Raw genomic sequence first — 15,628 nt, 5'->3', positions numbered from 1 at the left:
GTGCAATTGCTGGATTGTAGGGTAGCTCTATTTTTAACTCTTTGAGGAACCTCCACACTGTTTTCCAGAGCGGTTGCACCAGTTCACATTCCCACCAACAGTGCAAGAGGGTTCCCCTTTCTCCACATCCTCTCCAACATGTGTTGTTTCCTGTCTTCTTAATTTTTGGTGTTCTCACTGGTGTGAGGTGGTATCTCATTATGGTTTTGATTTGTATTTTCCTGATGGCAAGTGATGCGGAGCATTTTCTTATGTGCTTGTTGGCCATGTCTGTGTCTTTGGAGAAATTTCTGTTCATGACTTCTGCCCATTTCATGATTGGATTGTTTGTTTCTTGGATATTGAGTTTGTAAAGTTCTTTATAGATCTTGGCTACTTGGCTACTTGGATCTTGGCTACTTAGATACCAGCCCTTTATCTGAAAGGTCATTTGCAAATATCTTCTCCCATTCTGTAGGTTGTCTTTTAGTTTTGTTGACTGTTTCTTTTGCTGGGCAGAAGCTTTTTATCTTGATTAAGTCCGAATAGTTCATTTTTGCTTTTGTTTCCCTTGCCTTCATGGATGTATCTTGCAAGAAGTTGCTGTGGCCAAGTTCAAAAAGGGTGTTGCCTGTGTTCTCCTCTAGGATTTTGATGGATTCTTGTCTCACATTTAGATCTTTCATCCACTTTGAGTTTATCTTTGTGTCTGGTGTAAGAGAATGGTCTAGTTTCATTCTTCTGCACGTGGCTGTCCAATTTTCCCAGCACCATTTATTGAAGAGACTGTCCTTTTTCCAGTGGATAGTCTTTCCTGCTTTGTCGAATATTAGTTGACCATAGAGTCGAGGGCCCATTTCTGGGTTCTCTATTCTGTTCCATTGATCTGTGTGTTTTTGTGCCAGTATCACACTGTCTTGATGATCACAGCTTTGTAGTACAGCTTGAAATCTGGCATTGTGATGCCCCCAGCTCTGGTTTTCTTTTTCAGTATTCCTCTGGATTTTCGGGGTCTTTTCTGATTCCATACAAATCTTAAGATTATTTGTTCCAACAAAACCTCTCTACTTCTAAAATATATTTTAGACATATCTACCTCACTCCTCTCCCCTGCCCTGTCCTGGCCAGACCTACTGCAGTAGCCTCTTCAAGGGGATTTTCTTTTCTGTTCTTACGCCTTTCCCAGTTCTCCAAATAGTGGCTCAAGACATCTGTTTAAGATAAAAATTGGATCAGTGTATTCCTGTTGTACTTTTAAAGAAATCCCAGATACCTTATAGTGGCCTGCACTTGACTGGGTCTTTTCTGACTCTGAACTCATCTCATGCCATTCTCTGCAGCCATCTCTGTGTCTGCATATTCCTCTTCTCTTATTGCCTTAAGGCCTTCCATTACTTACCTCATTTTCTCTCTCTACACCCTATTTATTTCTTTTATAGCATGTGTAATTTTATATTTAATTTGTTACATTGTGTTCCTCACTCGAAAGGAAACACCCTGTTATTCACCAAAATACATATCCGGTGACTGACACACTACATGTTCTTAATCAGTGTTTCTTGAATGAGGAAACTAGTTAATAAATGAGTGAAAACTTAACAGGTAATGAGCAGATATTTTATAATATGAGATATACAAGTGAATTAGTGAATAGATAAGCAGCAGCAAGAATAGTGTCTAGTACACACTAGGCCCTTACATATTTAGCTATTGTTATTCTTGTTTTTTTTTAAAAAATAGACTTTATTTATGCAACATAGAGACTGTACAGAAGCAGGGGGAGGGGCAGGCAGAGGGAAAGAGAGAAGCAGACTTCCTGCTAAGGAGGGAGCCCATGCAGGGCTCGATCCCAGGACCCTCGAATCATGACCTGAGCTAGAGGAAGACGCTTAACTGAGCCACACAGGTGCCTCACTGTTATTCTTATATTAGTAATATTTAATAGTATTTGTTAAATTAATAGTAATATCACCCAAACTTAGAGCAAAATCAAAAGAGCAAGGATATAACAATTTCTGCTTCCTAAATTAGCTAAAATTTAAAAATATATTAGATAGTCAACATTTTGATGAAATGGACACTCTTTACAGGCAGTTACCAAGTGATTTGACAAAAAACAAACCAAAACAATTTGGGTGAAAGCAATTCAGTTAGTATAATAATTCATCAAAATGATTTTTTTGTTCAGAAATAAGGATTGCTAGACCCTGATTGTTTGTATTGGTGTTTGTACAATGGAGGTTGTGCCTTTAAACCTTTTTGTAGGTTAAGCTTTTTTCCTTATTTTTTCTTTTTGTCTATTTTTTTCAAGGATTTTCAGTTATTTTTTTCTTTTCCTTTTCTTTTTTTCCCCCAGAAATCAATTCTTCCCTTTTATGTTTGTGACAAGGGTGTATTGGGGAAAAAAATCTAAATATACAACAGTAGGTGATTTCTTGGAATGAGTTAAGTTTCTAACAATTGGGGGTTCAGTGGGGGAAAAAACAATATCTAGAGCATGTAACTAGTTGAAAAACTGCCCTGTGGTGTAGAAAAATGACCAAGAATAGAAAAACCACTGACAGTAGACTAGTTCAGCAGAATTGCTGTGCAGTCACGTGATTGTGTTGACCAGTTTGCTTTTGGCCACATGACATTTAGCTGTAAACCTACAGATGTATAAAGAGCCCTTATAATGTCTCGACTTCTAGGCTCAAAATTTCACTGTGAAGGAAAAAGATAGAAATATGGTCAAAGAGTTATGTGCAGAAGGAGCAAAGATGGCGGAGGAGTAGGGGCACCTGAAGCTCATCTCATCCCTCCAACACAGCTAAAGAGTTCTCAAATCATTCTCAACACCCAAGAAATCAACCAGAGGTCTGAGAGAACAAAAACTGCAAGTTCTACAAGCAGAAAAGCCACCACTGTTTGGGAGGCAGGAGGTGCAGAGTTGACGTAGGGGAAATTACAGCTGTGGATATGGCAGTGGGGAGGGAGCCTGCTTACGGAGGCTACTGCAAAGTGTTATAAGCACAAAATCAAAGTCCACTACTGTTGGGAATGTGTCTGGCTTAGAGGTGCTCAGGTGGCGAAGCAGAGCAGAATCCCAGGAGTCACACAGCATGGCCTGAGGTTCCCCTGGATCACAAGAAGAATGAGTGGTGCCATCCGCCTAAAGGGTTCCCAGGCCCAGTAGTGGAGAAGCTGGCTGAGAGCAGTGGGTCTTGGTGCCAGCTTTCTGCTCTGTTTTGCCTAAATTGTGAACCATTGTGTGGTCATGTGACCACTTTCCTGGGACCAGCCAGCAAATGGCAAAAGCACAGTGGGACCCTCCACCAGAGGAACAGTGCCCATCCGTGCTGCAGGAATCCCCAAATTTGCACTTTTGAAACTCAGTCATGCACCTGAGATTAAAAACAACAACAACAACAAAAAACTCAGACATAGGCAGGGTGAACGCATGTTTCAGATGGAAACCAGGGACACAAGTAGGGTGATTGATTGCTCTTCTATTTGGGGTCACTGAGAAGTGGGGGGCCCAAACTTTCAACTCTGGGGCTAGATAGTGGGGTGCTGCCATAGCCTGCCATTTTCATCCCTCCCATCAGCACTGAAAGCCTTCAGGGAGCAAGAGGGTGCCCCTTAGTGCAGGTTGGAGCTGCTTACACCAAACTCCACCCTTGAAGGCACATGTCCACTGAATTAAGTAAGTCTGAGAATCAGCCCAGCAAGCCCCTCCCCCAGAAGGCCCACGTAACAACTTGCTGGAACCAAGTCTCTTGATCATAGAGTACTACAAAGCTTCAACTCTAGGGGAAATAGGATCTAGCTTCCTTTTTACTTTTATTCTTTACTCTTTTGTTGTTTTTTTTTCATTTATTTTCTTTTTTCCAATTCCTTAAAATTTTTTTTATTATTGATTTTAAGAATTCTTATATATATATAACACATTTACATTTTTAACATTTATTTATTTATTTATTTATTTATTTATTTATTTCCAGGGATATTTTGGGGGAGGGGGGATCTGGATTCTTTTTTAACAAGCAGACCAAAACACACCCAGGATCTAGTTTTTTTTTTCCCCCTTTGTTTTTTGTTTTGTGGTTTTGTTTTTCTTCTTTCTTCTTTTCTTTTCTGGGCAAAACGACGAGACAGAGAAATTCATCCCAAAAGAAAGAATAGGAAGTAGAACTCATGACCAGGGATTTAATCAGTAAAAAATAAGATGTCTGAACTAGAACTTTAAACAATGATTATAAGGGTACTAGCTGGGCTTGAAAAAAAGCATAGTAGAAGACACTAGCGAATCCCTTACTGCAGAGATAAAAGAACTACAATCTAGTTGGGCCAAAATTAAAAATGCTATAACTGAGATGAAATCCCAAATGGAGGCCATAAAAATGAGGGTGAACAAAGCAGAGGAGTGAATCAATCAGTGATAAAGAAGACAAATTGTGGAAAATGATGAAGCTGAAAAGAAGTGGGAAAGAAAGGTAATGGATCACGAAGGTAGACTTAGGGAATGCAATGACTTATTAAAGCATAATAACTTTCATATTATAGGAGTCCCAGAAGAAGATGAACAGAGAGAAAAAGGGGCAGAAGGTTTATTTGAACAAAGTGTAGCTGAAAACTTCCCTAATCTGAGGGAAGTCTGAGACACAAAAATTCAAAGAGCGCAGAGAACTCTCATTAAATTCTATAAAAGCTGACCATCTCCAAGGCTTATTATAGTCAAATTTACAAAATACCCAGACAAGGAAAGAATCCTGAAAGCAGCAAGGGAAAAAACATCCTTAACCTACAAGGGAAGACAGATCAGGTTAGGAGCAGATCTATTGACAGAAGCATGGCAGGCCAGAAGAGAGTGGCATGAAATATTCAACATGCTGAATAGGAAAAATATGCAGCCAAGAATTCTTTATCCAGCAAGGCTGTCATTCAGAATAGAAGGAGAAATTGTTTCTCAGACAAAATCTAAAGGAGTTTGTGACCAGTCCTGCAAGAGATTTTAAGGAGTCTCTTTGAGTGGAGAAAAAAAGACCAAAAGCAACAAAGACTAGAAAGGACCAGAGTACATCACCAGAAACACCAACTCTACAGGTAACAGGATGGCACTAAATTCATATCTTTCAATAATCACTCTGAATGTAAATAAACTAAATGCTCCAATCAAAAGACACAGGGTATCAGAACGGACAAAGGAACAAGATCCATCTATATACTGCCTACAGGAGACTCATTTTAGACCTAAAGATAGCTGCAGATTGAAGGTGAGGGGATGGAGAATCACCTATCATGCTAATGAGCATCAAAAGAAAGCCAGAGTAGCCATACTTATATCAGACAAACTGGAGTTTATTTTTAAAAAGATTTTATTTATTTATTTTTGAGCAGGGGGAGGGGCAGAAGGAGAGAGAGTATCTCAAGCAGATTCTCCGCTGGCCACAGAACCTGACATGGGGCTTGATCGCACAACCCTGAGATCATGACCTGCGCTTAAATCAAGAGTTGGATGTTTAACCAACTGAGCCACAGAGGTGCCCCCAAGCAAACTATATTTTAAAACAAAGACTGTAATGAGATGTAAGAAGGGCTTTATATCATAATTAAGGGGTCTATCCATCAAGAAGATCTAACAGTTGTAAATATTTATGTCTCAACTTGGGAGCACCCAAATATATAAATCAATGACTAATAACCAAAAAGAAACTCACTGATAATAATACAATAATAGTAGGGGATTTTAACACCCCGCTCACAACAATGAACAAATCATCTAAGCAGAAAATCAATGAGGAAACAGTGGCTTTGAATGACATGCTTGACCAGATGGACTTCACAGATATATTCAGAACATTTCATCCTATAGCAGCAGGATACATATTCTTTTCAGGTGCACATGGAACATTCTCCAGAACAGATCACATATCGGGTCACAAATCAGCCCTCAGTAAGTACAAAAAGATCGAGATCATACCATGCATGTGTTCAGACCACAATGCTATGAAACTTGAAGTCATAAAATTAAGCTTTCTGATCCATGAAAAAAAAAAAAAAGAAACTTGAAGTCAACCTCAAGAAAAAAATTGGAAAGACCTCAAATACATGGAGGTTAAAGAACATCCTACTAAAGAATGAATGGGTCAACCAGGAAATTAAAAAAGGAATAAAGAAATACATGAAAGCAAATGAAAATGAAAACACAGCAATCCAAAGCCTTTGGGATGCAACAGAGGCAATCCAAAGAGGGAAGTATACTGCAATACAGACCTACCTCAAGAAGCAGGAAAAGTTTCAAAGACACACACAACCTAACCTTATACCTAAGGAGCTAGAAAAGGAACAAAATAAAGGTGAAGAGCCAGTAGAAGAAGGGAAAATAAAGAATAGAATAGAAATAAACGATACAGAATCAAAAAAAATAAATACCCCAGAATGTATTAACAAAACTAAGAGCTAGTTCTTTGAAAGAATTAATAAAATTGATAAACTCTTAGCCACACTTAACCAAAAAGAAAAGAGAAAGGACCTAAAAGGATAAAATCACGAATGAGAGAGATCACAACCAACACCACAGAAATACAAAGAATTATAAGAGAATACCATGAAAAATTATGTGCCAACAAACTGGGCAGCCTGGAAGAAATGGACAAATTCCTAGAAACCTACAAACTACCAAAACTGAAATAGGAAGAAATAAAAAATTTGAAGAGACCCATAACCAGCAAAGAAATTGAATCAGTAATCAAAAATCCCCCAATATGGGGATCCCTGGGTGGCTCAGCGGTTTAGTGCTGCCTTTGGCCCAGGGCAGGATTCCAGGGTCCCAGGATCCAGTCCTACATCGGGCTCTCTGTGTGGAGCCTGCTTCTCCCTCTGCCTGTGTCTCTGCCTCTCTCTCTCTCTCTCTCTCTCTGTCTCTCATGAATAAAATCTTTAAAAAAGAAAGAATATTTTTTAAAAAATCTCCCAACAAACCGAATTCTGGGCCAGATGGATTCTCAAGGGAACTCTATCAGACATTAAAAGAAGAGTTAATACCTATTCTTCTCAAAATGTTCCCCAAAAAAGGAAATGGAAGGAAAACTTCCATATTCATTTTATGAAGCCAGCATTACCTTGATTCCCAAACCAGACAAAGACCCCACTAAAAAGGAGAATTACTGACCAATATCCCTGGTGAACATGGACGCAAAAACTTTCAGTAAAATAGTAGCAAATCAAGGCACCTGGGTGGCTCAGGGGTTGAGCGTCTGCCTTTGGCTCAGGTCATGATCCCAGCATCCGGGGATTGAGTCCCGCATCGGGCTCCCCCTGGGGAGCCTGCTTCTCTCTGCCTATGTCTCTGCCTCTCTCTGTGTCTCTCATGAATAATAAATAAAATCTTTAAAAAAATACTAGCAAATCGAATTCAACAGTACATTAAAAGAAGTATTCACCATGATCAAGTGAGAGGTCTATTCCTGGCCTGCAGGCATGGTTCAATATTCACAAATCAATCAACGTGATATACCACATTAATAAAAGAAAGGAGGAGAACAATAGGATCCTCTCAATAGATGCAGAAAGAGAATTTGACAAAATACAGCATCCTTTTTTGATAAGAATCCTTAACAAGGGGATAGAGGGAACTTACCTCAATATCATAAAGGATGTATACGAAAGACCCACAGCTAATACCATCCTCAGTGGGGAAAACCTGAGAGCTTTTACCCTGTGGTCAGGAACAAGACAAGGATGTCCACTATTACTATTTAACATAGTACTGGAAGTCTGAGCCTCAGCAGTCAGACAGCAAAAGAAATAAAAGGCATCCAAATTGGCAAGGAGGAAGTCAGACTTCACTATTTCCAGATGACATGATACTCTATGTAGAAAACCTGAAAGACTCCACCAAAAATTTGCTAGAACTAATACATGAATTCAGCAAAGTCACAGGATATAAAATCAATGTGCAGAAATCTGTTGCAGGTCTATACACCAATAACAAGCAGCAGGAAAAGATATCCGGGAATCGATTCCGTTTACAATTGTACCAAAAACAATAAGATACTTAGGAATAAACCTAACTAAAGAGGTGAAAGATCTGTACTCTGAAAACTATAGAACACTTATGAAAGAAGTTGAAGAGGACACAAAGAAATGGAAAAAGCATTCCATGCTCATGGATTGAAAGAACAAACCTGTTAAAATGTCTGTAGTACCCAAAGCAATCTACACATGTAGTGTATCAATACCACCAGCACTTTTCACAGAACTAGAACAAACAATCCTAAAATTGGTAGGAAACCACAAAAGACACCAAATAGCCAAAGCAATACTGAAAAAGAAAAAAACTGGAATCATGATTCCGGATTTCAAGATATATTACAAAGCTGTGGTCATCAAGACAGTGTGGTACTGGTACAAACACAGACACAAAGATCAGTGGAACAGAATAGAAAACCCAGAAGTGGACTCACAACTATATGGTCCACCAATGTCCGACAAAGCAGGAAAGAACATCCAATGGAAAAAAGTCTCTTCAACAAATGGTGTTGGAAAAACTGGACAGCCACGTGCAGAAGAATGAAACTGAACCACTTTCTTACACCCTACACAAAATAAATTCAAAATGGATGAAAGTCCTAAATGTGAGACAAGAAACCATCAAAATCCTAGAGGAGGACACAGGCACCAACCTCTTTGACCTTAGCCATAACTTCTTACTAGACCCGTCGCCAGAGGCAAGGGAAACAAAAGCAAAAATGAACTATTGGGACCTGATCAAGGTAAAAAGCTTCTGTCCAGCAAAGGAAACAATCAACAGAACTAAAAAGCAGCCTGTAGAATAGGAGAAGATATTTGCAAATGACATATTCAGTAAAGGGTTAGTATCCAAAATATAAGGAACTTACACAACTCAACACCTGAAAAACAAGTAATCCAATTAAAAATGGGCAGAAGACATGATCAGACATTTGTCCAAAGAAGACATCCAGATGGCTAACAGACACATAAAAAGATGCTCAGCATCACTCATCATCAGGGAAATACAAATCAAAACCACAATGAGATATCTACCACCTCACGCTGGTCAGAATGGCTGAATTTAACAACACAAGAAACAACAGGTGTTGGTGAGGATGTGGAAAAGGGGGAACCCTCTCTCACTGTTTGTGGGAATGCAAACTGGTGCAGCCACTCTGGAGAACAGTGTGGAGGTTCCTCAAAAAGTCAAAAATAGAGCTACCCTATGATCCGATGGTTGCACTGCTGGGTATTCACCCAAAGGATAAAAAAATACAAAGGGGTACATGCACCCCAATGTTCATAGCAGTGTTATCAACAATAGCCAAGCTATGGAGAGAGCCCAAATGTCCATCAACTGATAGGGAAGATGTAGTGCACGTGTACTCACACACACACAAACACACACACACACACACACACACACTGGAATATCACTCAGTCATCAAAAAGAACGAAATCTTGCCATTTGCAGTGACATGGATGAATCTAGAATGTATTATGCTAAGCCAAATAAGTCAGAGAAAGACAAATACCATATGATCTCACTCATATGTGGAATTTAAGAAAGAAAACTGATGAACATATGGGAAGGTGGAAAAGAAAAGAGAGGGAAATAAACCATAAGAGATACTTAACAACAGAGAACGAATAGGATGGCAAGAGGTGTGTGGGTGATGGGGATCAAGGAGGGCACTTGTGATGCGCACTGGGTGTTGTATGTAAGTGATGAATCACTGAATTCCACTCCAGAAACCAATATGGCACTGTATGTTCAAAAACTAAAATTTAAATTTAAAAAAGATTTACGTACAAAGGTATTTATCAGAAGTTAGCAATGATGAAAAAAAAAGAAGACCCAAACAAACCCTAAGACATAATATCCAACAGTAGGGGGATGATCCAACATGAGGGTGAGGGTTCCAGAACAGGTGGAAATTGTTTCTTTCTCTTCCAGGGTATTGAGAGTTTGCACTCATGGTTACTTAGAGGAATTTGCTTAAGCAACATGTAGTAAGATTGAGCACTTGAGTGCATTTCCTGAAAAAACAAGTCGTAAAAGATTTTGGAAATCCTTCCCACAGAGAAATGGGAATGCATTTATTACAGCTCTGACATGTGACAAATTGCTGCCATTTGCTTTCAGGGAAAGCCAGCATGGTGGCAAAATTAGCAGCATTCAGCGATTAGTGGATGGCAGTTCTGTGTGAGGGGAGCAGAGGTGAAATTAGAGACCTCCTGCGTGCGCCATGCTCACGCACAGCAACCAGCACAATGTGCTCTCTTCTTTTTCACGGGAAGGCTTTTTAGGCCACATGGCTTCCATGTGGAAGTGATTTCATCTCCTTAATTAGGATCACATTTATGAATAAAAGCAGAGTCAGGAAGCCAGCCTGACACGGGTAGCACACCAAGAGCCAGGGTAAGCAGGAAGCCTTTGAAGGCTCTAAGATGAAGGTAGCTGGGGTTCGGAAGGAAGTGGTTTTGTAGCCCTTGTTTGGTCTTGCTTGTATCGCAGGCATTATTGGAGTGGTGTGTTAGGTTCATTAGAGGCTTAATTCTGACATTTATAGAGAAAGAGGGACAAGGCTCGTCTGGATTCTGTAGAACCCCTGTTGTTGTAGGTTAGCCAGAAATTACCCATAACCTCTCCTGAAGAGTCTCACGTTACCTCCTGGAAGCTTTGCCTGCCTATTTGAAGCCTAAGATTTTAAGCGATTGGATTTTTCAAATGCAGACTAAAACCTTTAAAGATAAGTTTCGCAAATACTTTGACCAGAAGTAGGAAGTGAGAAGAAAGACGAAAGAGGAATGGCCTCGGATTTTAGTACCTGTGCAGGCAGTATTGATCAGGACCAAAACAGGGAAAAGGAAAAAGAAAACAATTTCACTGATGGACTTTAAATGCGTTCGTTCGGTTCGTGCTGAAATGGATTTGTAGAGTAATATTTTATTTTAGGTTGCCATGGGCTGATTCATTTTAATCCTGTGGAAACACATATACATTGATAGCTGAGTTTTACCCAAAAAGGAATGATTTGTGTCATTGAATTCTCATTCTGTTTCGAGGACCACATTAATAGTTTGATACTATGCACGAAAATAAACAAAGCGGAACACAGAAAAGAATGTCCTAATGGTGATCTTTCTTTATGGGTGCAAGTCAGCAGTGTGTGTAATAGAAAAATTAAATCTAGGTTTGCTCACAGTGCATTCAAGGCTGGCATTATCTTTGAGTTAAATGAACATAATTTACATTTTCCATTTCAACAGAGTTACTGTGGAAGATCAAAATTAAAATCTTTTCAAAAACTGTGTATGACACATATATATGCACCTACACACACACACACACACACACACACACACACACACTCACTCACTCACTCATAGGAACAGCTTCCAAATTGATTTTATCTCATCACGGCTTGAATGAAATGGAACAATATACATGTAGGTTTGGGGTAGTTGATTATTCAAGACATGTGTTATATTAAAACTTTCAGCGCTCCCATTTTCAGTACAAAAAAGGGTATTAGAATTGGGATTCTCTTTTAGGCTATTGGTGTGAAAAACACTTTCAGAAGGAATTAAAAATTTCCCTTTAGCCCTTTTCACACTGTAAGATGATAGGATATATTTGTGGCTTTCTAATGTGTCTCACTGGTTTCTGGTTAGATTTTTGTAAATGCAGAATTTTGTGTGTGTTTATGTGTGCACATGTGGGTCAGCATAGTGGCGGTCTTGTGAGATAGGTTACTATTTTTTAGATGAGATTGAGAAGCTCGAGGCAGGAAGAAAAGAGAAAGAGGGCAGCCCGGGTGGCTCAGCAGTTTAGCACCGCCTTCGGCCCAGGACGTGATCCTGGAGACCTGGGATCGAGTCCCACGTTGGGCTCCCTGCGTGGAGCCTGCCTATATCTCTGACCCTCTCTCTCTCTCTCTCTCTCTCTCTCTCTCTCTCTCTCTCTCTTTCTCTCGTAAGTAAATAAAATCTTTAAGAAAAAAGAAAGAGCTTGCCAGGAGGGCAAGGCTAGAGCAAGGTAACCTGTAGCTCCTCACTCACTCCCCACAGCTCTAGGCGCTCTTCTTTGCTCCAGACACATGCTCCCTTCTTAACAGCTCTAGTCTGAGAATCAGAAGGGAACTTTCAAAATTAGGATGTGGAGGAAAACATTAATTTTCTGACTCAGAATTTTAGAACCATGCATGAATTTAAAAATCAGTGGGTCCTATCATGAGATTTTTCAGATGAGTGAATTAAGCCCAGTAGAAGATACGTGCTTTGTTAGTCAACGGGAAAAGCAATGCTGGCATCGGTGCCTTCCCATTTCCAGTTCAAGAGTATTTTTAATGACTACGTTGTTGGAGAATTCTAGTAAAAATTAATCCAGGGGCCTCTGTGATTAAAGCTCTTTGCAGTAGGCAGGGATACTGCATCTGCTACTGAGACAGAAGTTAGGAAAGACACTTAAACAGGGATTCTTCTTCTAGAAGAGAACCAAATACTGTCCAGGCAGACGAATCATCACTATGTGAAGTTTACCCTTGATCTTTTTATCTTATTTGCTCATTTTTAAGTAACGGCTACCTTCAACGTGGGGCTCGAACTCACGAACTCGAGATCAAGAGTCACATGCTCCCCCGACTGAGCCAGCCAGGCGCCCCTACCCTTGATCTTTTTAGAGGTAATTTTAGGAGACTTCATCAGGCAAAACCAAATCCTTTCCAGATGGTGCCATACACACCTAAGGATCGTAGAGAATTAGATCCTGTGTCCCATGGGTGCTGCCCTTGTTTTATGTATGGTTCAACATCTTCAGATTGATTGTGAATGTTTGGCCTCAGGTTGCGTTCAATGCTGTAAGTCTTTCTGGTTTCATTTATGTATGCACAGGGGAATTTGCTTTTGCAGCCTTTGAAGCTACATTGATGCAGCTTGGCCTTCTAAGCCACATAAAACCACCTACCAGACCTTTTAAAACCCAGAGCTTCAAAAATGAGATATTCATATTATTTACATTATTTACAGTTCTTTATTCCAAAATTTAATGTACAGACACACACTTTGACCATACCAAAACACCTGTCCTAAAGAGAGGCATTTTGCTAAGGGTAAGTAAAGATACTGATGAGTAGTACCCTATGTATACTGTAAATAAATGTATTACTGTGCATGGGATTTTTCCATTATGAAAATCAGTCAATAAATATTTATTGACTACCTACTATGTGACAGGCACTGTGGGTTGGCCCTGGGTGAAATGTCCGTATCCTTGTAGTATTTATAAAATTATTCTCTGCAAAATGATGCCTTTATCAAGGATAGTAAATAACTCTGGGCTCTGGAGCCTCTCTTTTGGTCTATTGACACATGTATGTTTTTAATGAATGTAAGCTTTTTGCTAAAATATAGACACAGACAAGTACATAAATCAAGTGTACAGATCAGAAAATTTTCACCCAGTGAACACACCCATAAAACCAGAATCCAGGTCTAGAGACAGACATTGTTTGGCCTCGGATATCTCCTTTTTAACCCATTCCAGCTCCTAAGCTTCCCAAGGTAACCACTTTTCTGACTTCTGACATCATAGATTAATTTTACCTTATTTTGAATTTCAGAGAAATGGAATAATACGGTCTATGATATTCTGTGTCTGCCTTCATTTGCTTAATAGTATGATTGTGAGATTCCTCTGAGGTGTTGTATATAGTTGGGTTCATTCATTCTCCTTGCCGCATAGTATTTCATTGTGTAAGTAGATTACAACTCACTTATCCCTTCTATCATTAAAGATAGCTGGAATAGTTCCATTTTTTCTGCTGTTACTGACAGTATCACTATCAAGTGATATCAAGATTCAAGTTCTTGTCTTTAGGTGAACACTTCTGTTGGGGATCCACGTATGTATGGAACGCTGGGGTCATAGGTAATGCATTTATTCATCTGTCCTGCATACTGCCAAGCAGTTTTTTGCAGTGTTTATACCAAGGGCTAGTCCCACCAGCAGTGTATGAAAGTTATTCCACATCCTTGCCAAATTTGGTGTTGTGTGCTTTTTCATTTTTGTGTGTATTTGCAGTTTTTAAAAAGTCAAACAGAACCGCTGGGGCTTTGAGATAAATGAGACATAAAGTTCATAGCAACAGTGATAATCCCTTGGATCTTGGACTGTGCCAGTGATTCAAAATGGTATCATAGTGGATTACAAACTCTGCTTAGCTGTTGATGGAATCAGAGCCACTGTTTACAGTGCAGAGTCCCACAGAAGTTTGCTTTTCTCACATTCGGAGTTGTGGCTTTTTCTTCAAGCTAGTGGTGGTAAACAACCTTTTTTTTTTTCCCAAAAGGGCCAAGTTAGAACAAATAAAAATATTTACTGGCCACCTAAATTTTTTTAAATGGACATGGCCTTATTGAGACCTGGGGGAGAAGCATACACGGGGATATGAGATAACCTACTATATCAAGTAGAAGCCTGGAAGTGAGCAAGCTCAGGCAACTCTTGGCCGACAAACTATTCACCTCAGACTGTATTTGAGATGTGGTTATAGGGAGACAGCTGTCATCCTGAAATTAGTTTGTCAACCATGTTGTAAAGCTAGGAGGGTTAACTTTTAGACCAAGGTCTTAAGAGGGGGATGTATGGTAGCCCATTCCCTTGCTTTAACAGCACTTGTGAAGGGAGGAACCGGTAATATAATCATCCGGGCCCGACGCTCATCAGAGAAGGGCCCAGCTGAAGTGAAGAACTTTATTTTTGGAAAAGAGGCTAATGGTTTCCTTTTCCTTTTCAGTCTAAGATTTACACGCGCACACCAACCTTATATTTGGACTTCAAATTGGACCAAGGAGCCAAGCATTCCCAGCCTATTCCTAAAGGTATGATGGCTTCTGGGGTTTCATCATCAGAATCAAAAACGAAAACAAGGGACCACTTTCTCTGAAATGTGCTCATTTCTGAACCTTAGCACGAAATGCTATGATAGACTTTGTTTGGGTGTAAGTACATTTGGCAAATATTGCTGGGGCTTTTCAAGCAAAGATCATGTGGAATTCATAGAATGTTAGGGCCAGACTGCCTGCCCCCCCCCCCCTTTTACAGGTGTAAACACTGAGACTCTACAGATTAGTTACTTGGTCAAGGTGTCATCAAGACTTGCTGGGCAAGGGAGGACTTTTATCCCCATCTCCTGATTTCCTAGCCAGTGGGGATTCAAAGTGTTCCTGGAGGCAGATTTCAACCTCATCGCTTGTGAACAGGTGCTCATTGAGCTGTAGATATCTCTCGATAAAGGTGTTGTTACGGATGACTGACTTACCCTAGAGTTGACTTTTAAATTCAAAGAATAATTACAATACTCCCAGGTGTTTAATGCCGATTTCATTTGTTTATTTAAAGGTTTTATTTATTTGGAGAGAGAACACAAGCAGGAGGAGGGCGAGAGGGAGAGCCAAAATCCTAAGCAGACTCCCCGCCAAGGGTAGAGCCCCTTTCGGGGCTTGATCTCACAAACCCGAGTTGAAACCAAGAGTTGGATGCTCAACTGACTGAGCCACACAGGTGCCCCAAGGCCTATTTTATTTTATTTTTAAGATTTTATTTATTTGTGAGAGAGAGAGAGAGAGAGAGGCAGACACGGGCAGAGGG

General features: G+C 39.9%; 1 protein-coding gene across 4 annotated transcripts in view; it reads left to right on the top strand.

Moving 5' to 3' along the window:
* PIR (pirin) overlaps positions 1-15,628 on the top strand; it is a 105,936-nt gene that overhangs the window by 60,662 nt on the left and 29,646 nt on the right. For all 4 annotated transcript variants that reach the window (XM_041741711.1, XM_041741709.1, XM_041741707.1 and 1 more), the window contains exon 6: positions 14,775-14,859. In XM_041741711.1, coding sequence (XP_041597645.1) covers positions 14,775-14,859 — 85 coding nt within the window. The remainder of the gene's footprint in view (positions 1-14,774; positions 14,860-15,628) is intronic.

Source organism: Vulpes lagopus, chromosome X, assembly GCF_018345385.1.
Source record: "Vulpes lagopus strain Blue_001 chromosome X, ASM1834538v1, whole genome shotgun sequence".
Lineage (NCBI taxonomy): Eukaryota > Metazoa > Chordata > Mammalia > Carnivora > Canidae > Vulpes > Vulpes lagopus.
The sequence above is the reverse complement of the archived record's forward strand: the minus strand, read 5'-3'. Positions and strand labels throughout refer to the sequence as shown.